The sequence below is a fragment of the Acanthopagrus latus genome, chromosome 1 (genome assembly GCF_904848185.1).
Source record: "Acanthopagrus latus isolate v.2019 chromosome 1, fAcaLat1.1, whole genome shotgun sequence".
Classification (NCBI taxonomy): domain Eukaryota; kingdom Metazoa; phylum Chordata; class Actinopteri; order Spariformes; family Sparidae; genus Acanthopagrus; species Acanthopagrus latus.
In genome coordinates this window covers 4,336,494-4,358,786 of record NC_051039.1, presented here as the reverse complement: position 1 = coordinate 4,358,786, position 22,293 = coordinate 4,336,494, and the positions used below count along the sequence as shown (strand labels likewise).

The 22,293-nt window shown below is 40.3% G+C and overlaps 2 protein-coding genes across 3 annotated transcripts; one reads left to right on the top strand and one right to left on the bottom strand.

Annotated features, from left to right (window-relative positions):
* The first annotated feature begins 682 nt into the window (after positions 1-682).
* Positions 683-3,470, top strand: LOC119022969 (kallikrein-6-like). The gene is made up of 6 exons (XM_037104509.1): positions 683-826; positions 940-1,117; positions 1,310-1,492; positions 1,942-1,994; positions 2,762-2,919; positions 3,012-3,470. Exons 1-6 carry the CDS (start codon positions 751-753, stop codon positions 3,180-3,182), a joined length of 819 nt encoding a protein of 272 aa, XP_036960404.1. The 5' UTR covers positions 683-750; the 3' UTR covers positions 3,183-3,470.
* Positions 3,471-5,840: 2,370 nt separating this feature from the next.
* On the bottom strand, positions 5,841-21,459 carry rac2 (Rac family small GTPase 2). Of its 2 annotated transcripts, none has more exons than XM_037110410.1 (7): positions 21,315-21,459; positions 14,003-14,074; positions 12,093-12,210; positions 11,502-11,564; positions 8,575-8,734; positions 7,218-7,351; positions 5,841-6,473 (listed from the first exon to the last, which is right to left on the bottom strand). In XM_037110410.1, exons 1-6 carry the CDS (start codon positions 21,347-21,349, stop codon positions 7,221-7,223), a joined length of 579 nt encoding a protein of 192 aa, XP_036966305.1. In that variant the 5' UTR covers positions 21,350-21,459; the 3' UTR covers positions 5,841-6,473; positions 7,218-7,220. The 2 variants fall into 2 exon arrangements, with proteins under 2 accessions (XP_036966305.1, XP_036966296.1); XM_037110401.1 differs by having other exon boundaries at positions 5,841-6,448.
* Positions 21,460-22,293: the final 834 nt, after the last annotated feature.

The window sequence follows — 22,293 nt, the reverse complement described above, 5'->3', positions numbered from 1 at the left end:
TATATTTTGCAACTATATAACTTCATACAACACCTGTGCATTGTCAGGTGGTTGGGACCTGGCCTGTTTTCAATTTTGAATCAACATTTCAGCAGATATTTTAAAAGTCCTCAGAATGAAATACAGTAAACAGTTTTCAGAACATGTGACTCAACTCAGTGAACTCACGTTGCCTTGATAGAGTTTAGTTTCATTTCAGTGTCATTTTCCTGATGTCACTTTACGGAGGGCGAGGGCGGAAACTGCTGATAAGTTCAAACTTTGCATAACCGTGTGGAGCTTTTCAGCCAATGGGTTTGTGTTGATAAGCCTGTGGCAGGTGAACAGAAAGGCAGTCAATAGACGGTGAATGGCAGCGCTGGCTGATGCTCTGATGCTTCTGCTGTCGGTCGGTGAGTATTCAAAAATCGTCTTTACATCTACTTGTGTGATGCTTCCTTTAATGATACTGCACATTTATATCTTTGCATAGTGAACTGTATGTCTAGCTGATTCATGAGTGTAAATGCTGCCCTATGAATGTGTCCAGTTGGCTTGTAAGTTTTCATGAAAGTTGCAGCAGAATACATTGTTAACGGTGCATAAGACTGATAGGACACGATCAATCAAGTGTTCAGGAACTTTCTTTGTTTTCACGCAAACTTCCCATGAACAGAACTGACTGTAAATGGAGGAGAAGAGGCAATGTGTTGCTGTGGAAAGAACAGAAAATTCTGAGCACGAGAGCCAACTGTACAGTATAGGGCTTGGATGGAGATGCATACACAAAGAAAAGCCCTAATTTCTTGTCAGAGAAACTCTTACTTGTTACCAAGACTGGGCAAAGGTCACTTGCCTGATCTTCTGCAGGCTCCTCTTTTTCTATTCTTTTGAGAGCAGGTCAGAAACAACCACTGCTTTAACCTGTGGTCACTTGATGGGGCATCTTTTGTCTTTCAGGCGTGATGGCGAGCACGACGGTGGATCTGCAGAAGAGAATCATCGGAGGTCGACCGTGTGAGCGTCAGTATCATGTGAAACTGAGAGTGGCTGCTGTCAGATCTTCCAGCTTCTGTGGCGGCTCTCTGATCAGTGACCGCTGGATTTTAACCGCAGCTCACTGCTTCAAACCAGACAGGTGAGAAAATGACAGGGTTGTTTCAAATATAGCAACATCCAAACACTATAAACAAACACAGACTTATATGCATGTTTTTTATATTCTTGTGAAGAAATGATTCATGTTAAATTGATGAGAAACAGAATCTGACTGATCTAAAGTCAGACAGTTTTTGAGCAATATTCATCTTTAACCTTTTCCCATTTTTAGGACTATGTTTGCAAATGTTAGTGGACATCCAGGCAGTCCAGCACAGGAAGTACAAATCACAGCAGAACCAGTGATCTACACTGACAGAGACAGCAGGTCTCATGATCTCATGCTGCTGCAGCTACCCGACTCCTCCAGCGTTCAGCCTGTAGCTCTTCCTGACTGTGAAGATCCTCCAAAAATGTGAGTTGTCATTCATCATCACCTTCACAGCAACTAAAAGCATCTTCAATTAACCAGGTTCAGATCTATTTTCAGATACCACCACAGAGCCTCAATTGCATTACATTTGAGTGCCACCTTTTTACATTACACTCTGAGATTTAATTGTATAACAGAACTAAGTAGCACAAATACTGTAAAAACCTTCCATTTAGATTCAGTAAAATGATAGAGCTAGTTTTCACCTTAATGTCAGCAATTATTCCAAGTATCGATTTTTCAGTTGTTTTGCGGGTTATGTCTCGGTAATTTTCACTGTTTCACAGTTAAAAGACATCAGCGATTCCCCTTCCCTTCAACGATAACTACAGTAATATTTGCAGTAGCAGCACAAGTGATTGCATTAAGTTCTTTATGTTACTATAACATAACCACGTGTTCTGTGTGACGTGACTGTTGCTATTTTCCAGAGTTGAGATCGCAGGTCATGGAGCCACGACTGGAGGCCCAAACGATGAGAGGAGTGAGACAATTTTTGATAGTAAAATAATGTTCAATCCGTAGCTTAGATAAAAAACTTCCTATTGACAGTTTGCTTCATGCATATTGTCAATAGAATACTATCTGTTCTTTTATACAGTATTTTTAGCATTCCTGAGCTGTTTTGCAAGATTAGCCAAGATGGCTTCCTAAAAAGCTCAGATAACACAATAGTACAGTCAGTCACCCTTCTCTCTGATTTGTGATTTAAATCCCTTATCTGAGTTATGCTGCTTGTTTTCACAAGACAGTGTGCGTCAGTCACTTTCATTTTTGGCAGCTTCTTCCAAGCACCGTGTGTGAAAAGGAGCTATTGTGATCTAACATTAGCATGTGGCTAGCTTACGTAGCAAACTGTCCTATCTTTAGGAACAAAAATGTAGAAACACTTTATATAAAAACAAACAGTTAACTACTGACGATATATACAAGACATACAACTATGTTACAGATCAAAAAGCACTAGGGTAACTACAGACAAAAACTAAAGAGTCGGCATCGGAAGTAAAAGAACATGCAGTACGTAAAGTGGATACACATCAGACTACATCAACAATCATTCAGTCTGTTTTCCTTTGTAGTAAAATTGTATTGTTCTTACAGCCAAAGGGCCGACGTTTCATTTCTATTCTGCTACGGTTTGGCATAAAATTGAATATAAAGACAAAATACTTTTTTTTGTTTTTAATCATAAAATGTTCAAACAAGTTCAGATGTATTTTGTATAAACTTGTCCTTCTTCTTCTCTAGAACGAGGTGTATCACCGACTCTCCAGTGTGCAGAAGTCGACGTTGTCAGCTGCAAAGACCTTAATGAAACTGTGCAGAAACATTTCCCTCGGGTCCACCAAGTCAAGGTGTATCAACACTGGTTCTGTGGTCAGTCACCTGGAAAGGACATTTGTTATGTGCGTTGGCATGGCCCTAAATTGTAAATCAACTTTTGTTAAGTATTTAAATAAGGCTGACATTACAAACAAAATGTTTCTCTCTCTCACAGGGAGATTCTGGTGGAGGAGTCGTGTACCAAGATAAGATTTATGGCGTCATTTCTTTTCTTGGTGATCCTGACAATGTGTGTAGAAAAGCAGGTGCGTTCATGGACCTCTGCAATCCAGAATATGCTAAATGGATCCGTGAAACGATTGACATCAAAATGTCTCCTGTATGATGTGGTTAAGTGTAAAGACAAATGTATGAAATACATGAGAAACACAAATTTTAAATGGCCTCTTTGTTTTTTCTTAAAACACAGAATATGTGTCGTGCAAATTAGAAGCAACGTTTGTAACGATCTGTTTACAATCTGTTCTTACATACCAAAATAAAAATGATCAGATCATCAATCAGTTGTCTGCTGCTTTACTTTGTATCAGCTATGACAAGTGTGAGGGAAATTCTCTGACGTCCCTTTATTATTCTGATATGTTATTTTTGCATATGAAACCTAACAAATACAGATGTAAATGTGTGTAGTAAGGTGGAAATGTGTGTCTATGGGCCTCCTGCATGTTTTCTACTAATATTAAAGAGAAGGAGAGACTTCCTCGCTTCAGTCATCATCTATGTGCTGCTGATGAGTGACTCAATAAAGAACTTCTAGAAAAGTAAATATTGTGTCGAAACTTGGAGTTTTGATAAACTCTCATTTGCAAGAGACATCTGACTGATTTTCAGTTGCCAGGACAGAAGTGATACAGGATATCAGAAACACCAAGGTCATGAGTCAGCGTCATCTAATCAGATTACAGATTTAAACTGCAGGTAGTATGTTAACAACCTTAAATTGCCCTTTTAAAGAAGTTTTAATGGTACATGATATTTTGCAAATAACAGAGCATATGATGATAATGACAATTATCAATTAAAAGTAGCCTAGCTGCTAAATGAGAGTTCACTTTAAATCAAATTAGAAGTACGTTTTTTAAGAATCCCATAAACCCAAATCCAGGGATCACTTTTCCGTTCACATGGAGTGCACTAACATCACGGTTGTATATTTTATTAAGGTTGTTCCTTCAACACTTAACATTATGTCTACATTTCTGTGCTAATTTAATCTGTGCATTGTGTGGTTTCCAAACTAGAAATAGTGTCAAATAAAAATGTAAAGTTGTTGGACCAAAGACCTTTTTCACAGAAGATAACTGATATTATTTGCCATCATTAATAATAGTTCCACTATTAGCTTTTCCTGCTAAGACAAGCAACTATCTGCTGTGACAAAAGTGTATGAAAATGAATCATTTAAGAAAAATAAGACAGGAGACTTGCTCTGGTGCACGGCTAAGATTTGGGTTAGCTTGGTTCATTCAGAGAGCAAAACAAGTCATTTTCCTGTCCCTTTTCTTCTCATGTGCAGTTTTTGTGATGACCACAAAGGATTTCTGTGCAGTTTGTTGTGAAAGTCATGTTGTACAGCCTATTTTTAATCTGTCTCTGTGCACTCTGCGAGCTTTTGTCCGGAGCACTCACCGTTGTTTTAAAAGCGTTCAACGCGACCGCACATTTGAAGGGAAGCGTGTCGCGGTGGAACACATTATTACCTTGTCAAGTGACGAGTGGCCCCCATCGATCCTAATCTGAGCTGTCAGGCCCAAGTTCTCTGTAATCATCAAGTCGGGGATAATCTGTTTTGAAAAGGCAGCCGACCTCACCGCCGCAGACCAAACGCCTTTTTTCGACTGGCTGCTGTTTGACAAATCTTTAAGCCCCTCGAGGGGCTTTAGGGTGAAAAGAACGACTGATTGATTTAATGCACAGACGTGTTTCTCCTCCGATGCACAGAAAGCAATCCATTTACACCCACTGTATGGCAGTCAGTTTGCAGTTTGTGCACAAAATGAATGAGTGTATTACTTACTTTAAAGGGCATGTCCAACAATTTGACACATCTGTGTGTGTTTACCAGTTTAGGTGAGTTGTAATGCATGTGTGAAAAAAAAAGAAGAGGCTGCATGTAATCTGACAAACTGAATCCAGTGATGCCATCCAGTGGCGGAGTTGAATTGTGGGTAATGTTTTCCAGGTTTTGAAAAGCAGACCACTGGTGTCCACTGCACTCCCATTACAAATGAACGTGAGGGATAGTTTTAAAACAAATGAAAGGATCAAATCAGAAAGAAACAGAAATATCGCATTTCTCATTCCACACGTTCTATTTTCTTTTCCAATGCAACTCGACACAATTGGTTATGATAAAGGAAAACACTGGGGTCTTTGTTGAAGCCGCTACAATGATTATTTGTTAGTTTTTACTAAAGAGCAGCTTCTTTCCTTAGACTTGAAAATAGTTTTAATTAGAAAATGGCTCAAGAAATGTTTGCGTGTGCCTGATGCACGGTAAGTAAGTATAAATAGAGTTTGTGTATATGCCTGTGAGAGGGAAGGGAACATAATGGCCGACACAAAGATCGCTCAGTGAGTTACCACACTTAAACAAATCATGAGTGATGTTCCTCACCCAGTGAAGAAAATTATAACATCCCCCCCCACAATCTTAAACATTAATCAGTTAGCTACCGTTAATCAGAGCGAACAAATAAGTCAGATTGATGTCACCGTCCTGACGTCTCGCCCTCCCGGAAGGCAAAGTGAGACGGATGATGATGCAGCAGATGGTAGAAACGCAGTCGGATCCATCAGCGTTACCTCAGACAGAGCCGCCAACACTGGTGACGCTGATTTATTTTGTGTAGATGATGTTGCTGCGTGTTTGAAACTGTCTGCACAAAACCAGGTTTGATCCCCCACGGCGGCCAAATTGGAAAATCACTGCATTGGTGAAAAAAAAAAAAAAAAAAAAAGTGTTTTCTCCGCAGACATGTAACTCCATCAAATGTCTTTTATTTTAATATCACAACAAATAATACATTTGTTAATAAACTTTTATTCAAACACAACATTGTTAAGCTCCCTGCTCCTACAACATTCCTTATCTGCATGTTTTATAACTCTCAAAAGAAAACAATATGGTGCAACACTATGTTTGTGCTCGGTAACAAATATTATCTGTTAGCCCCCAAAAAAGGACAGAGTCTGGTGTGCAGGAAATCTGGAACTTTGCTGCTCTTGATCTGACAATTTAAGCTAACAGGATGAATCTATAGTGTGTCAGCTGGGGGGGAGTCTGTCACATCCACATTTAGTGATATACGTTGTTTAATTTTCCAGAGAAATGTATGCCTGGTCTATAATGCACATGAATAATCAGTCTCAGAGTATGCTGTACAGGAAAAAAAAAAAAAAAGTTTGCTACCATTTTTATAATAACTGCACAAGCATTATTATTATTTTTTTTTTGAAACTAGTAGAAATCTCAGTTGCAGTTTTCCATCACAAACATTTGAACATAACAGAACTTTCGAATCGTCTTCTTTTAACCCGGGGGCATCAGTCGGAATCGCTCTCTCTCGTCGTCCTCGTCCTGCAGAGAATCTGAAACGATGAAGCCCACACGGATCTGCGTCAACGTCATTAACACGCACAGTCACAAGTCATTCCTGCTTCCACATTAAGAACATAATTATGACAATTTTGAAAAAAAAAAATATTTTCCCTGTGACCTGTCTATAAAATCTCTCTGTACCTTGGCATATTGAAATGCCAGCGGGGTGTTTTCACTTAAGCTATTATTATGGTAATTCTACAACAGACGAGAGCACAAAATTAGCTCCTCACTTTCTGTGGACTCGGTGTTTGTCAGTCGCTAATGCAGTCGCCTGAGGAGAAAAGGTTCGGCTTGCTGCCTGTCAGGTTATTGTGGTATCATCAACGCTCACTAAATTATGTGTCTGTCCTCCTCGTGGCAAATTGAAAACCCGGCCTGAAGGCTTGGAAACAATTTCCCAACCGTTCATTATGATTGGAACTTTTCACACGCTATGCAACCATTTTTTAAAAAATCTTCCTTCGCTCTCTGTTAGATCAGGCGACTGTCCATGTGTTTCTGTTTCTTCTGGACTTTTTCTTTACATGTGGATCTCTATGAAATTCTCTTTGCAGTTTCTCGCTTCCTGTTTTCCTGCCTTCGAATCTTCCACTTACTGATCAGCCGTACTGTTTGTGATCAAGACTCCTCAAAGGATCCACAAAAAGAAAACTAATGAGTCTTGGTGACCTCTCCTACTCTCTCTACAAAATTCATTACATCTCTCTGCCACTCTTTTCTTCTCCTCCTCTCGCTCTGTGTTTACTTCAGTTTTACCATTTACAGCAGTGAGCACGGCTTCTTCTTGACCTTGGTGGGCTGAGGGCAGAGCACGGCCCGGATGGCCTCGTCAAACACGGTCTTCAGACCACGCTGGGTCAAGGCCGAGCACTCCAGGTACTTCACTGCGTCTGCGAGCACGGAGACACGGAATAACACATCAGAAAAACTACGTATAGGAACGAGCAGGAAGTAAACAAGCTGAAATTACATGTCTGAGCTTTAAGACCTCTAGGCGACTACTCGATTCTGATTGGCTGGAGCACCTCAGTCAACTAACTTTTGATATACAGACTTTTGAAAATAAGTATTTCAGTGAATGGAGAGAGAGGAATCATATTTTGATCTCATTCGAATTGTGCCATGAACTACACATACGATGTTCGACAAGTTTAAAAGTAATTTTTCAACCTCATAAAGTCATAAAACTAATGAAATATAATTATAAAGGCTACACACGCAGCAGTGACGTTATTTCGTTGGTTGTCACCAAAATCCATGTAAGTCAAACATTGTAGAGCTTCTCCTGTATATAGCTTAATATTGCTGTATGGCCAGTTTTATTGGGAAATTCATCTTTTGTCATACTTGTTAATGTGCAGAGGCAGTGGCCACGTTAGTTTGGTGAGCAAGACGATGTAGTTCACCAGGTTTACTAACTTAACTTGGGGTGTCTGTGGCTCAGGGGGAAGTTAGCAGCTTCAGCATCAGCTGTCTGCAGAAACCCCGACATTTGATATAATTTAAACTGGATTAAAATACTAAAAATAAAATCTGAATATCTTATTTACAACACACAATATAGTCCTTCAGTGCAGCATCCTCTGGACACCACATGGTGGCGCTTGTAACAAACAAGCCACAAGAAGCAGTCCACACTCAGGGCTGTAGTTAATTACAAAGTGGGTCACCTGAGTGTACGCTGGCTAAACTGTCTGTCATAAGTAAAGGGTAACTCATGAAAAATCCAACATCCCATTCGCAACACACCTTGCTCCATCAGGCTGCAGCCAGCTGGTCGTTACTGTGAACTGTTTATTGATTTGAGATCAGTGACATGGCTGGTTAGCTTGCTTGTCTTGTTGTTTAACATGCTGTGAAACTGTATTTACTGTTTGTCAACTGTACGCAAACGTTACTGACTCTAAATCTTGCTAGAATAGCGTTAGCTTTGTAGCTAATGGCAGAGCCAAAGGGTTAAATGGGCTGAGCGAGCACTGGAAAAAATGTACTTTAATTGTCTTAATGTCTGTCATTAGGCATTATCAGTAACATATCCGGTGTATGTAAGCTAAATGACACTTTTTAATCATACTATGCAGGATATCCCAAAGAACCTCCATCCATCACTCACCAATCTCCTTAGCCAGAGCCAGGCCCTGGGGGTAGGTGATCGGCGCCAGCTTCTTTTCCTTGAGCTTCTCGATGGTTTCTTTCTCGTCCCTCAGATCCAGCTTGGTGCCCACCAGGATGATGGGTGTGGAGGGGCAGTGGTGACGAACCTCAGGGTACCACTGGCAGACGACAGAGTCGAAAAGCAAATGTGAGTGGTGATCGTTTGTGAATGGGATGAAGGGAGGCAAGAGGAGAAAGCTGGAAGCCAGGAGGTGAAAATAGGTGGATGAAGGAGTCCATCAGATTTCTCACATTGTCATGACATACATTTTGAAATGCAAATGACATTCTGTCAGTATGGAGAATAGGATGAAAATGTGGTAAGGTATTGGTGCCACATTCGCCTTTCTAATCAAACAACTTTCAGCCCTAACTTCAGAAAATCCTTCTGGCATGAGAGAGGTTTTCATTTTCAGACCTGCCGCCACTCTCTTCTTTTCCCCTTCTCTCACCCAGGCAGCTGGTATTTTCCCTTATTTTCCTCATTTCTTTACCTCTGGTCTCTCATTTGCTTCTCTCCTCTCACCAACCTCTTTCTCTTGCTGTCTCCCTCAACACTTTGCCGCTTTTATCCTCTCTTCATGCATTTCCTTTAGTGAGGAAATGAGAGACGCTATCTGCTCAAAGAATTAATTAGGTTCTGTAAGCGCACACAGGTCGGTGATAGCTGCAGTTTTTTTTTTTGATTGGCAAATCCAACCGTTTTAGTAGAGTGGTCTGCTCACAAGCCGGCTGATTGACATGTGGGGATTATGGGAATCATACTGCTGCTTCTTTGAGTCAGTTCTATTGAAATGTCATACCATGTGTAGCTGGACTTCTGTGTCACACAAATTCCTTGCCAACTTTATCTTCTCATTGAAATATGGTAAAAATAATTTCTAATGTGCTATACTGGTCACAGACAGCAGTAAAATGTGAGTGTTTCTTCTTGTATTGTAGCAGAGTTCAGCCTTAAAGACAATGAAGGGCTTCAACTCTTGACTTAAACTTGAATGCCATGACACTTACTTGATGATTGACTTCCTCAAGACTCAGTTGCCTTAGATTATCTTTCATGAATGGTTTGACATGGCACAGGTTTTGAAACTCAGGCTGAAAGACCTCAGATTTTACTTGGACTTGTTGTGAAGGACTTAAGATTTGCGTTGAACTTGTTTTGAAAATCTTGAGACATGGCTCCGACTTGTCATCAATGACTTCAGTTTTCTATTGTTGATCTGAAAGACCTCTGATTTTACTTGGGTTGGTGTCAATTTAAGATCTGACACTGACTTGTCATGAATGATCTGTGTTTGACTTGCCTCAAATGACTTGAGTTTTGGGACAATCAAGACTTGAATTTGACTCTTCATGGTTTGACTTAGGGCTTGCAGTTGACATGTCCCGAATGACTTGGAGCCATCTTTAATGAGTTGAGTGTTGGGACTTGTTGGTGACTTGTGTCAAGTCGTGCTCCTTAAATTTGACTTAGTTGAGTCACACTGGACTCGGACCTGTTTTCGTTGACCTCTGACACTGCAGTAAACTCACTCATGTACACTGAGAAGCTACATCGCACCAATCAGCAGTGATCACAAGGTTGTCTGTGAGATGTTCATGAGATGAAAGATCTAATTTCAGTCCAATTCCATAACATGGCTGTTAACCCCTATGCTAGTCTCAAAGACCTGCCTCTCCAGCTGATTGTGAGATTTGTGATGTAGCACAGACTGAATGTTGTCTGACTGGTGATGGATGGACACTGACTGAACAGGCTGCAGGTCAATCTATACTGTGTCATCAGGCTTTGATTTGCTTGACATTTAGCTGCTCAGGTGCCTTGTTGTCACTTGCTGTCAACCTTTACATGGAAAAAAAAAATTGTCTTTCTAAAAACTGATGGAGGAAATAAAGGTGGAGCTAGAGTGTATTTCTAAGAATGACCACAAAACATCCGTATGGTTAAGCAAACAGTGCCAGTCTTATGGAATCATACTACCTTAACAAATATTTGGTCATTTGTGTACTTTTGGCTGAACACAGATCTGTTAGCATCACATTATAACTTTCTGTTGATAAAAATTCACTCTATAGAAGTCACAGTTTTGCCATCAGCAGGTCGTGCACTTTATTTTCCCTCCATATGAACAGATCCAGTGGGAAAGCACTTATGGCACCACTCCAACCCCTTGTCACTGTGGTGACTCACATGGGATTCAAAATGAAGAGGCAGAGACGAATCGTACTAAAACGAATCTAATCAATATCCCTGCTGGTATTTCCTTTATTCTGTTGTTTTAATGCTCTTGTAGGATGCTCACGGGTCGAAGAGCAGTGAGTGGTTTTGGCACGAGGTCACATATAGAAAAGCTCTCACTGAGGCCCTGCTTTTGTTGTGCCAGTCGTCCCGATAAATGGGGAATACATGCAAAAAAACGTAGGAAGCCCTTTAGATGAGTGCGCTCTACATGAAAGGTTTTCACCTCACAATGCTTCCTGATGCTCTTTTCAATGTGCAGAAACTGAAGGACTGAATAATTTATCCCTCCTGACCCTGAATAGAAAATGAGGGGGAATGGAATATGAATGGAGGAATGGAGTGACGGATGTGAAATCTGAAAATATAGAGCTGATATAATTAGTTGATTAATTGATTATTGACATACATTTGGTTTAGGCAAAAACTCGAGAGCTTGTTTGGTTTTTAGCTTCTGCAATGAAGCTAAAAATGGAAAAAGGATGTGCTGATTTCCTCTTTGTGGATCTGTGATCTGTCAGCAAACCATGTGTCGTTGAAGAAACTAAATCATTGTTTGTTCCTTTTATCATACAATATAACTGCTTTAAAAGCTAAGAATATCACTTATGTGACATATATAAATGTTCCACAGAGACAGGACTCACCTTAGCTCTGACGTTCTCATAGGACGCTGGGCTCACCAGGGAGAAACAGATCAGGAAAACATCCTAGATGGATGGACAGTGAGATGAGAGAAGGTGGATTAGACAGATACGACCACACTGGGACCCGTAACTGTAAAACATGTGTTTATTATTTATTTTTTTACACCCGTGACAGGATGAAAAAGGCTTGACGTTTCTAATTGCATCAGGTGTTAATTCCCTTTTCTGTTGCAGTGAAGCTTGCTTCAACAGCTAACAACGACTAATGCTTGATTCAAAAGAGCCCAGAGCATCAGGAATTGCGTAGCCTACCATTCTCCTGTCTAATAATAGTCAGGTAGCTTTCACACTTCCTCAGCGACACCTCCTGTCTTTGTCCTTCCTCTTGTGCCTTTTAATTTAACGAGCTCTGTCAGGCTGCAGTGTTGTGGATGGATCTGGCAGTTATAATCTTAACTCTCCCGGGTTTCACCGCAGGAGATAAAGTGGATTTTATCTTTTCTAATGAACTGTGTGTGTGTGTGTGTGTGTGTGTGTGTGTGTGTGTGTGTGTGTGTGTGTGTGTGTGTGTGTGTGTTAGATTGTATCTACCGTCTGTGGGTAGGACAGTGGGCGGAGCCTGTCGTAGTCTTCCTGTCCAGCTGTATCCCAGAGGCCCAGGTTGACTGGCTTGCTGTCCACCATCACATTAGCTGAGTAGTTGTCAAATCTGTGGGGAGCGTGAGGGGGGAGTAGTCAGTGATCAATCAAGTACCTCCTCAGGCCAGTCTTTCATTTAATTTAATTGATTAAATAATCATTAATAATCAATAATCAGATTTTATGGAAAACTAAGGTAGTGGTCCTCAGTCTTTTTTGAGTTGCGATCCCCCTATACAAATTAAGTTTGTGTTCATGATAATAGGTAATTAGATAACCAGTCTAAAGTATTTAATTGTGTTATTTCTTTTCTACAACCATCTGGCGAAACCTGGAAATTAACTTGCAGCTTCCTTGGGGGATTTGACCCCTCGGCTGAGAACCAATGACCTGAGGTCTCATAATTAGACATAAATTCTATGAGATCTGAATAGAGAAGCGGAAAGAAAGTTAATTGTTGCATACTGAACAGAGTTTGGGATAACCTGTAATAAGGCTTCAATAATGATATGAATACATTTGTTCATATAACTCTGAAAAGTGCTTTGGTGTCAGCAAATGTTGTTTAATGCAGTAAGAAGCTCATTAAATCTAAACTGATTGACTCTTGTGCAGTTAATGAGCAGAGAACTAGTCTTCAGGCTGGAGCGATGCGAGGCCCTTTTATTCCCCTGTTATGTAGCTTAGTAGATTTACTGAAGTGATGTTAGTGTTTTTACTCCACCACACTTCAGAGGCAGATGTTATAATCTTTACTTACAGATGTGGATATGATGCATATGTTGCATATGATATGATGCAACTAAATACATTTACTCAAGTACTATACCTAAGTACAATTTTATGGTACTTTACGTGATTATTTCCATTTTTTGTGTCTTTACATTCTATACTATCAACTATAGTTGCTAGTTACTTTCCAGTCACCCCATACAGTATATACACGTTATTATATATGTTTGATATCTTTTTTACTTGTGTTTTTGATATTTAAGTGTGTTTATTGTTAAGCCTTTTTTCTTTTTGGATTCTTCAAGTATATAACAGGAGCGAGCGACTAACCATTGCAATGTCTCAGGTTGTAGTCACTAAGCAGCGCTGCCCTCATGTGGTCACATAGAGACACTACAGTCTCCTCTATGTACACTTGCTGCTTAAAAAACACACAGACTTTCTTTTTTATGTACTAACTTGTATCTGCGCCATCTAACCTCTGAAGTTAGCAAATAATAAGTACATTTCTCTGTGCCGTATCCTTAAAACCTTGTTTTAGACTAAAGGGAACATCTAAATTATCTCTCATATAGAAAATGTCTTGATGTTGGCGACTTCCACTTTTTTTAAGATAGCTTATCGGTTGTTGGTCTCTATTATTACACAGTTATTGCTTGATTTTAATTACCTTTTAGCTTTAATATGTTTCAGTGTTTTGAAAGGAGTCGTGTTAATCGGGTTTATATCTTTTTACAACAACATGTTGGCCAGTGGAGGAAACCTTAAACCCATGCCTTGCTCACAAGCACTGCATTGATTGTTGACCTGAGGAACAATTTCATCAAAGTCTCTATTTAGTTCTCTGCTAAGAAGTTTTAATAAGAAATGTGTTTTCATAACATGGAGGCTGCTGCCAGCCCGAACCTGTCAGTGTTAACACTGTCAGATATCTGCAGCTGTACTGTCACATGTGTACGGGCCATATTTGACTGTCATATTGTCTGTGTGTATGTGTACACACAAATACATAGTCTAATTAGAGAGAGAGAGAGAGAGAGAGAGAGAGAGAGAGAGAGTTTGTGTGTGTGTGTGTGTGTGTGTGTGTGTGTGTGTGTGTGTGTGTGTGTGTGTGTGTGTGTTGTACTCACACAGTAGGAATGTACTCCCCGGGGAAGGCATTGGTTGTGTAGCTGATGAGAAGACATGTTTTTCCCACAGCTCTGTATCACACAAGTAAAGACACATTCAGTGAGACATTAACAACACACGAAAACAAAGTTTCAGGCTATAAGAACAGAGGCGAGTGGATGTGGGCGGGGCTTCTGCATGAGAGACATCAGCTTCGTCCCAGTTCCAGAGGTGAAATGAGGTGGAATGTAACAGATTACATTCACTCACGTGCTGGTAACTTTTTTTTTTAAATATTCTATGCTACTTTATATACTCTATGACATTTTGGAGAAGAATATTATTATGCTTTGACACTAAGTTTGGACATCTTCAGCCAGGTTTGTGGTGACAAAACTGGGTGTTTTTGTTTAACGATCCTTTGTTACAATATCCATTGTGTTTGTGGCAATAACAACAAAAAAAGGATTTCTGATGGTCAGTCGTGACATTTCAAGCCATGTTTGTGCTGACGAAAACAGTTATTTTGTGGGGCCAAAACATGATCTTTTCCTAACCCTAACCAGGTGATTTATGCCTCAAATAACCAGAGAATAAACACAGTAAACACATAAAGCTGCAACATAAATGTTAAGTTTCAACTTTTCAGTAGTTTTGCACAAACATATATTTACTCTGGCAGTGGTTGTTGCATAAAGAGTAACTTAACATCTGGTGCTTTTTCTTTGTGCACTGCATTGAGGAGCAACTGTCAGCACACACCAAAAATAATCCTGAAATCCCCGAGTGCTTAATTCAGTGTAAACTCAAAGCCTGGTTAGACTTTGTCTGTATGATGGCGTTAAGACAGAGAGAAGAAGAAAGACGTGAGCTGGCGGACTGAGCCTCGCGCAGACATCACACGCACAGTTGCACACGTTTCATTCTATACAGCGTTAGTTTTAAATATCACATTTTATAAACTGAGACGAAGCGGTGCAGTGAGCAGCTTGTCTCAACATCCACTGTGATGAAACCTCCCGGCTGCATGCAGGAGATGATGGAACATGTATCAGCTGGCCCTGTTCTTATTTTGTTCCAGAGCTTTGCTGTCAGTATTTCAACAACGCACTCGGCAGCTCATGCCCTGTCTTCACCGAGGCACCGATACATGCAGCAGATAACATTCTGGATGAATCTGATTGGTTAGGAGTCATAAGGAGCTGCTTCGGTCGTGTTTTGTTAGTCGACTTGATGTCACAAAGCTCGGAGCCAGCCCATCGTGAAGCCAGGTGATCACGGCCCAGATATCTAACCTGTGGTTTGCCCTCAAGGGTTAGATTTAGGCTCAGAGGGAACGGCTTCTCTGTGTCTGCTATGATCTTACAATTTCTGGTAAAGCTTCCTCAAGCTCACATAATGGGCTGTGAGCAGACACGCCCTAGCAAATCCAGCTCATCGCCCACCATCACAATCACAAGAAAGTAAGAACAGCACAGCATATATCGTGACAGATTTCTGTTTCGTTTCTGTGCTGTTTGAAGTGGGTTTGTCGGACAGATTATGTCCAATATTCCCACCAATCAGAACTCAGGATGAGAGTATTCATGGGTTATATATGTCTGGTTGCCAGGAGACAACACTGTCAATCAAATCTGACTTAACGAGGTCAACACAGTCCTGATGAAGCGAAATTTGATTGGGCAAGTCTTCTCCAACTTCACACTTAATTGTTGCTTACTTGCTCACAAAAATTTGGTTTTAAAGACAAATTACATCTAATTTACATGTGATATTTAATATTAACTTTGGAAATATATCTTAGGTCACAGTCCATCACTAGCTTTTTCTATCTGTCAACTGCATCCCACAGTCTTCATCAGCAGAGAGTTTGCTCTGCTGTTATTTTAACAGGCAGTTGTTAATGCAGTGTGTCCCTGTCGATGAATTGTCGTTGGTTGTCCTACACAGATGGGGACAGGGAAATGTGGCAAAAAGCTCCAGATTGGGCCAATTTTTTCAAACAAATGTGATAGATTCGAAACCAAGTTCTGTGCTATGCGCTTTTATACCGTTGCATAAAGATGCGTATGAAAGGTTGATAGTAGTCTGTTCAGCATCACAGCTATTATTGTTGCATGACTCAGACATCATCATGCGTGTGTATATCGAAATGAGGCAGAAGAGATTTTCCACTGTCAAAGCTGTTTTTCACATATTATGTCAGAAAAGGCATAAATGAACAGCCTAAATAATGAATACAGCTTAAAGGTCATCTGTCAGAGGGTTGATTTGTGAGCTTTTCAAATACTGACACTTCGGGATTGTATGTTGGGTTCCTCACCATCCCAAAGCTTCAGTATTTGATGATTTGGAAATGGGACTCAAAAATCCAATTTTTCTTAAAATTATGGCTTTAAATGTTCAGTGTTTATAACACACATCATTTAATCAGTGGTACAGGAAATCTGCATTTCACATAAACAGCTTAAGTCCAAAAATGTACTGAGGCGATGATAGATTACCATCAGACGGATGATTTGGAGATACACTCTTATGTGAAGACATTCAGAGATTGAAAAAAAAACATAACATGAAATAATAATGAATAAAGAAGATAATTCAAAATTCACACTATGTATCTTTGTGTTTCCATGCTCAGTACCAATAAGTGTTGTAACGATTATCGAGTGGGCTGGAGGTCGGGACTTCACCTGCTTTGTTTAAGTGTTCGTTCAGCCGTATCACCAACAAACACTTAGAATTATCTTTTCTGGCACTTAACCACGCAGATAGTTTCAGTTTTATTTTCCAGCCAGACAATCATGGGAAAAATAAAGTATCTAACACTGTTGACTTCTGCTTCTACTGCCAGGCACTGGAGGTGGTTGAAACTGTGTATTTTCTGAGACAATATAGTGAAAAACTAATACAGCAGCTGAGTTTTCCGAAAAGGATTTTTAAAGTAAAACACAGGAGAGGAATATCTTGTTGTGATTTGGCTGCATCCAAAGCCAGTCCTGGATGCATCTATACATTTATTCTAACACTATTTAATTTATGAGTACATACTCTACTCTCTACTGGAAGTTCTAGCAACATGCACCCAAATGACTAACATTCATGATAGTGTACAACTCAGTGGTCCACTTCACTTGCAATTAAGTTTATTGACAACAATGTTTCTGTGTTAACCTTCATCAGGTTATATATATATATATATATATATATATATATATATATTTCCTGCTAAAAAAGAGATGATCCAACATCCTATAAGTTGGCATTTTAAAAAAGGCCATGAACCAGATGACTCAGTCGGGGTATGCGCAGCCCAGCTGTCAGCTAAGAGAAGCTGTGTGTGTGTGTGTGTGGGTGTGTGTGAATGGGTGGGTTCATCTATCTTTGTGAGGACCAGTGTGAGTTGTAGATGTTGAGTCTGATGACAAGCTGTCAGGGTGTTACAGGACTTTACAGGATTCAGACTTCTTCTTACGGTGAAGAATAAGGTTTCAGGTGAAATGTTACAGGCTGGGGTTTCTGGCATGTAACCGTGATGATCGAGGTTAAAATTATGAGTGTGTTCTGTCACTGACGGCTCTCAGAAGTATAGAAATACTGGCTTGTGTGTGCTGTGTGGTTGCATGTGAGTCAAATAGGAACTGGTCTGTTTCAGTAGCATCAGTTAGCGCTAGAAAAACAGGAACCAGCCAAAGTCGCTATCAAGAAAGCTTCAACCTCTGATCTCGCTCTGCGTCTTTGTACTTAATCTGGTTTACCATCAACTGGTCCGTCCCCTGCTGACACCATCCTACATTATCTGCTTCTAGCTTGGCCAACTCTTCAAAGCAGATCAACTCTCTCTCTGTCTCTGTCTTTCTGCTCTTCACTCTCATTCTTTTTTTTTATTATTTCCTCCACTTCGTCTTTTTTTTCTCTCTCTGTGTTACCCTGTTGGTTGGAATCTCTCAATAATTACAACAACAATTTTGTTCGTATTTCTTCCCTCTATGTTTGACACACTCATGTTGCCCTCTTCTTGGTTCAGTCTAAAAAGCACAAGCCCCTGTGAATTATCGCATGGCTCTGAAGCAAAAAAAGGGTGTTAGCTCTACAAGTTGGTTAAGTTTTCTAACCTCAAGTATAAAGTGTTTTACTTAAGTAGTTTCAAGCCTCCCTCACCAGAAAGTGAAACATGTATCATCATGAAATAAATGTTACAACAGGCGATGTGGCGACTACCAGGCTGGGTGGTAAACTGCTATAGCTGCTAACAAGCTAAATGCTAACAAGCTAACTAGTCTGGAACTTACTAGTCACAGTCACAGTAGCTCCCAAAACATCTTTCTATTTTCACTGTACTGACGTAAGGTTACGTCAAAAGCTATTTTCAAATCATTTTCTATATTTTGTAGAGCGGTTTATACTCCAAGTAAAGGTTGTTTAAATCATAATAACCTGTTGCTCCTAGTTTGCTCCTACTCTTTATTAAATCTTTCTGATATAGACAGTGTGTGAAATATCAAAACCAACAGGCTGCTTCTTGTTAAAGTTTGTTAATGTCATGCGTATTCATGAGGACAAAGCCAATTTTACATTGTGATGCACTCGGGCCCAAAGTGATCATTATTACTCTTTAATCCTCATAGCTTACATTGTGTTAGAAACAGGTTTAAAACGCTGGATACAATGTTTTGAGCATTGCAACCCCGAGATGACACTTTTCAAAATCAGAACGTGATCAGTTTTGATTGATAGCTTTGGAAAGGTGTAGAGGAGCCGCACCATTTCACTGTTTTGATACCATTCAAATCAGCTAAACCAGAAGATAGCTGCTCAGTCAGTGAAAGTCTTCTAGTGTGCATGCTGCACAAGCCCAACAATATGGCAGCCATACAGACGACCCAGGAAGTCAAACTGTTTTTTTTGCTTCATGGGCCAGTGAGCAGCTGTCTTATGAATGAATGGGGCCCATCCAGATTTTTTCTTATCAGATCCCTGTTGCGGATGCACTCGTGCTGGCACATACGCAGATGACGAAGTACACAATCCTAGTACTGCTGCCACACCATTTAAACTATTCCACTGATCAACTGATGGCAGTATAACACCCTGAAGATGTGCTGAAATATGAGCGCAAAGCCAGAGAAGAAGAAGACAGGTAGTAAACATAGACGTAAAGAAAGCAGGGTTCAAAATTAACTTTGCAAAAGATTTATGAGGAAGAAAAGGCCCCTTTTACATTTGTTCGACCTCAAAGATACACGTGATATTTTACCACTTGATGAAAACATAACCTACAAGAAAACTGCATACTGCCCCTTTAAGAGGATTCAAATGTGTGTTTAATGCTGTTAAATTGTACATTATAGATGGAGATTTATGTGCTTTCTGAATTTCCAATAAGCCATCCATCATCCATCCATTCAACGACTTGCACTACAACACAGCCGTATATCATCAGTGTGTGAGCCTGTATGTACACAGTAGCTCTCTGAGAGACGGCCGACTTCCCTACAACGTGAGTCCGACTTCCTCTTCTCTCCCCGTTACTGGAAGGTTTAAAACACATTTTTGACATCTCAGTTTAGTCCCATAAATAGATGAACAAACACGTGTTCACAAATCACACAGACACTGCAGCAGCTGCAATTTTTTTTTTTTTTTTTTTAAAAAGAAGTCCCCCACAACGGGTCCACCTGAGCAGGGTTTTCTTTTTCATGTGAAACCGTCCACAAACTGCTGCTGCGAACAGCAAAGGTTGTTTGCACGGTTTGCAGCTTGATGCCGCAGTTAGCCTCGACTGGAGTCAAACAAAAAAATGGTGGGAAAAAAAAAAAACCCAGTGGTGGTAGAAATTACTCACACTACCACCTGCTTCAACGGCTTCTCGTCTCTCATGTGATCAACACGGCAAAACTCTCTAGATGTGCTGTTCAAACATTTAAACAATGTGATATTTCAAAAACTCTCTGTCTGATCGACCAGATGTCCACAAGTGTCCAAGCTGTCACCAATTCTTTTCGTGTTCTGTGCTTGCTAATTGCAAAGTGGGTCAAGTTCTGGAACGAAATGTGGCCAGTGTGCAACATGATGACATAGTTTGTCGCTAGGAGGTCGAGGATAAAGACAGCACTGCTGACGAGGCTGTTCAAACCCTTGAGGAGCAGTGTTTTGTTTGAGCTATTTAACTTCTAAGACTTTTTACATGCAAGAATCAAGAAAAAACACTGACAGTATGAAAGGTCTCCTATATAGTCCCACTTATTGACCCAGACTTCCACCTCAACAATCTGACACTTTTGCTCCAGGCAGAGACGAAATAGTCACACATTTAAGTGTTTTCACCTCAAAATCATGGCTGAACGTCGACACCATCCCATCACAGACTCTGTTTGACTTTAACTGCAGTGTGCTGAAGTAAACCCAAACAAACCGTCTCAAGTATTCTCAGACCTCAGTCTCCATGCTTCTCCACTCTACAATTTCAAATCACAGTGTCACATTCAAAGCACTCACACCAGGAAGCTCAACACACAAGGAAACAGGGCTGCAGTGGCCGTGTGCTACCTGTTAATGCTGAACTTTCTTTAACTGTTTACTGATCTCTTGCTGCAACAACTACAGAACTTCCGCTTCACAGTTTCCTCCATCATGACAACCGGCCCCCGTCGCCCCACCTTCAAGATTAAGAAGCGTGTAGAAAGTTAGTTTTTTTTCTGATGTGGTGGATGACACATTGTCCAAACTTGTTCTGAGAGAGAGCAATTGAGCTTCAAGGCAGGTTTTCTAATAGGAATGACTGTAAAAAAAAAAGCCTAACTTTAACAAAAAAACAGCTCCTATGTGTCCTCTCGTTCTTATCTCTTCTCTTTTTTTTTCTTCTCTGTCTTACGAGCAGCTCCGCTGGACATTTCTCAAATGTTCATCTCCAAGTAAAGGAGTCCGCGCTCTGAGCTCGCAGCATAGCGGCATTTTCCTGCATGTCGTGGCCTGCACCCATCCAGCACCCTCACTGTGAATCAGCGCTGTCAAACACACGCCTAGAGATTCACGCTTCACACTGAACGGACTGCGTTTCTTCAACAACTTTGAGAGCACAGTTACCTGAAGTTTTATTTATTTATCCGCCGTACCACACAAACACATCACTGCGGAAGATAGTACAAACTGTCTGTCCTTCAGATCCTTCAGGCCATGTGAAAATCATTTCTGTCATATAACCTTGAATTATGAGCCTGAGCCCAACCATCCCCATCACACATCAGCTGAGTTTAAAACATCTCGATTCAACACCTGAATGCTTAAGCTTGAAGTTATGACAGTAAAGGTAGAGTAAAAATAATGGCGTACCCATCTCCCACGACCACACATTTGATAGCCTGCATCCTGTTCCGCTCTGCTTCGCCTGTGCTCTTCACTCTGACAGAAACAGACTCAGAGAGGAAGGTTCAGCTCAGCAATGCAACTACAGGAAATTGTTACACACCTCCCTCACTCCCCTCCCTTCACAGACTCTTTTTTTTTCTTTCTCTGTCTCTCTTCCTTCATTTTTGCACCGTTCTGTCTCTCCTTCCGGTTTTGTTGTGTTTCTCTCTCTAGTTTTTTTACTCTAAACATCAGAACTTGTGCAAGCAGCAAGCAAAAAAAAAAAAAAAAAAATTACAAAATACTGAATAAATGTGATGAAAGATGTGGAACAAGACGCTGTTGCGACAGATGAGACCTGTAAAAAAATGGCCGTGGAGGGTTTTTGAAAAGGGGGAAGATGCAGTGACAAATAACACAGGCTTTATTTAAAACTTCCTCTTTTGTTGGCTTGCTGATTTGCAGTCATGCACACGCACATACACAGAAATAGAACGACACAGACACACGCACATCTGTAGTTTCGCTAAAATTTAGTGAGAGTCTAATTTGTACAGTGATAAAACAGTACAAATAGTAATACAAATGTCATACATACAGCATATTTTTAAAACATACAATTACAAAGCTCTTCATATGCAGGACGAACACATGCACACATCAAAAAAGTGCGGATGCATACACATACACACACACACACACACACACACACACACACACACACACACACACACACCAACATACACATACAATCACAAGCATGATGCACAGAAACAAGAAATACACAAACACACACACACACACACACACACGGGGTTAGAGTGTGTGTGTGTTGTGGAGCCACAAGGGGGAGTGGCTTGAAAATCACAAAAAACATCCGAAAGTGAGGAGGAAGAGAAAAGAAATAACAAGTAATTTTTAAATATGGTGAATTTAAAAATACGTTGAGTCTCGACCACCCACA

What these genes read in the sequence shown, in the direction of transcription:
- LOC119022969 (XM_037104509.1), top strand. Translation starts at nt 751, where the DNA reads ATGGAGATGCATACACAAAGAAAAGCCCTAATTTCTTGTCAGAGAAAC. An exon ending in CACTGCTTCAAACCAGACAG is followed by an intron (nt 1,118 to 1,309) that starts GTGAGAAAATGA and finishes TCCCATTTTTAG; the next exon opens with GACTATGTTTGCAAATGTTA. An exon ending in AGGCCCAAACGATGAGAGGA is followed by an intron (nt 1,995 to 2,761) that starts GTGAGACAATTT and finishes CTTCTTCTCTAG; the next exon opens with AACGAGGTGTATCACCGACT.
- rac2 (XM_037110410.1), bottom strand. Translation starts at nt 21,349, where the DNA reads ATGCAGGCTATCAAATGTGTGGTCGTGGGAGATGG. An exon ending in CACTGTCCTACCCACAGACG is followed by an intron (nt 11,565 to 12,092) that starts GTAGATACAATC and finishes CCATCCATCTAG; the next exon opens with GATGTTTTCCTGATCTGTTT. An exon ending in GGCTCTGGCTAAGGAGATTG is followed by an intron (nt 7,352 to 8,574) that starts GTGAGTGATGGA and finishes CCGTGCTCGCAG; the next exon opens with ACGCAGTGAAGTACCTGGAG.